Source organism: Meleagris gallopavo, unplaced genomic scaffold, assembly GCF_000146605.3.
Source record: "Meleagris gallopavo isolate NT-WF06-2002-E0010 breed Aviagen turkey brand Nicholas breeding stock unplaced genomic scaffold, Turkey_5.1 ChrUn_random_7180001866001, whole genome shotgun sequence".
Lineage (NCBI taxonomy): Eukaryota > Metazoa > Chordata > Aves > Galliformes > Phasianidae > Meleagris > Meleagris gallopavo.
In genome coordinates this window covers 1-791 of record NW_011131264.1, presented here as the reverse complement: position 1 = coordinate 791, position 791 = coordinate 1, and the positions used below count along the sequence as shown (strand labels likewise).

Below are 791 nucleotides of genomic sequence, written 5' to 3'. Positions count from 1 at the left end.
GGTGCTGGCACAGTCACCGCTGGGGTGACACAGCCCGTTGTGCCGCCCGCCGGCGCGTTGCCGTGACTCAAAGTGCGCCACGGCCTCGGCCACGCGGCTGCAGTCGGTGCCCGGCGGTGCCGGCGCCCCTTTGGCATCGCCGTTCACCTCCATCAAACTCTGCACGGCCAACGCCGCCCGCTGTTCCACCAACGCCACCATTTCGGCCACAGAAAGAGGGTCCGGGGCTTCGCCATCCCCCTCGTGATGGGGGGTCTTACCGGGCTGGTGGCAACGCCGGCGCCGTTTGGCTTTGGAGCTCTCGCTGCCCCAGTTGCCCTTCACCTTCATGGTGTTGGCTCGACCGCCGGCGCCGCCGCATTGGTGGGCCACAAAAAATGCCACTTTCTCTTTGGTGTTGCCAGGTTTGATGACGTACCACGTGTCCAGCAACACGCGGCCTTCCTCTGCCGGTGCGGCGGGGAGAGGCGGGGGGGTGTTCTCCGAGGGTCCTCGGGTGTTGGGGGGGTCCTCGGGGGGGCGGCACGGCTTCCGGGTGGGGACGGGGACGGGGCATGGTTTGTTCTGGGTGTAGGTGCCAAAAGGACGGGGACACCAGAGCTGGAGGTGGGGGAAGGTGTTGGGCTCCATCAGGGCCGCATGGCAGAGCGGCGGGGGCCGGCCTGAGGAGAGACGGGGACGTCAGCACGGCCCTGGGGATGCAATGGGGATGTTTGGGATGGGGTGGGGATGGGATCAATGGGGCTGGGGTGGAAATGGGATGAGGACGTTGGTTGGGATGGGGGGGGGAT

At 67.4% G+C, this 791-nt stretch overlaps 1 protein-coding gene across 1 annotated transcript; it reads right to left on the bottom strand.

Moving 5' to 3' along the window:
* Nucleotides 1-3: 3 nt before the first annotated feature.
* On the bottom strand, nucleotides 4-763 carry LOC104916034 (F-box only protein 46-like; the record flags this gene model as incomplete). Its single annotated transcript, XM_010727004.3, has 1 exon — nucleotides 4-763. A coding segment is annotated over exon 1 (627 nt), but the record flags the coding sequence as incomplete, so codon positions are not given.
* Between the last annotated feature and the right edge of the window lie 28 nt (nucleotides 764-791).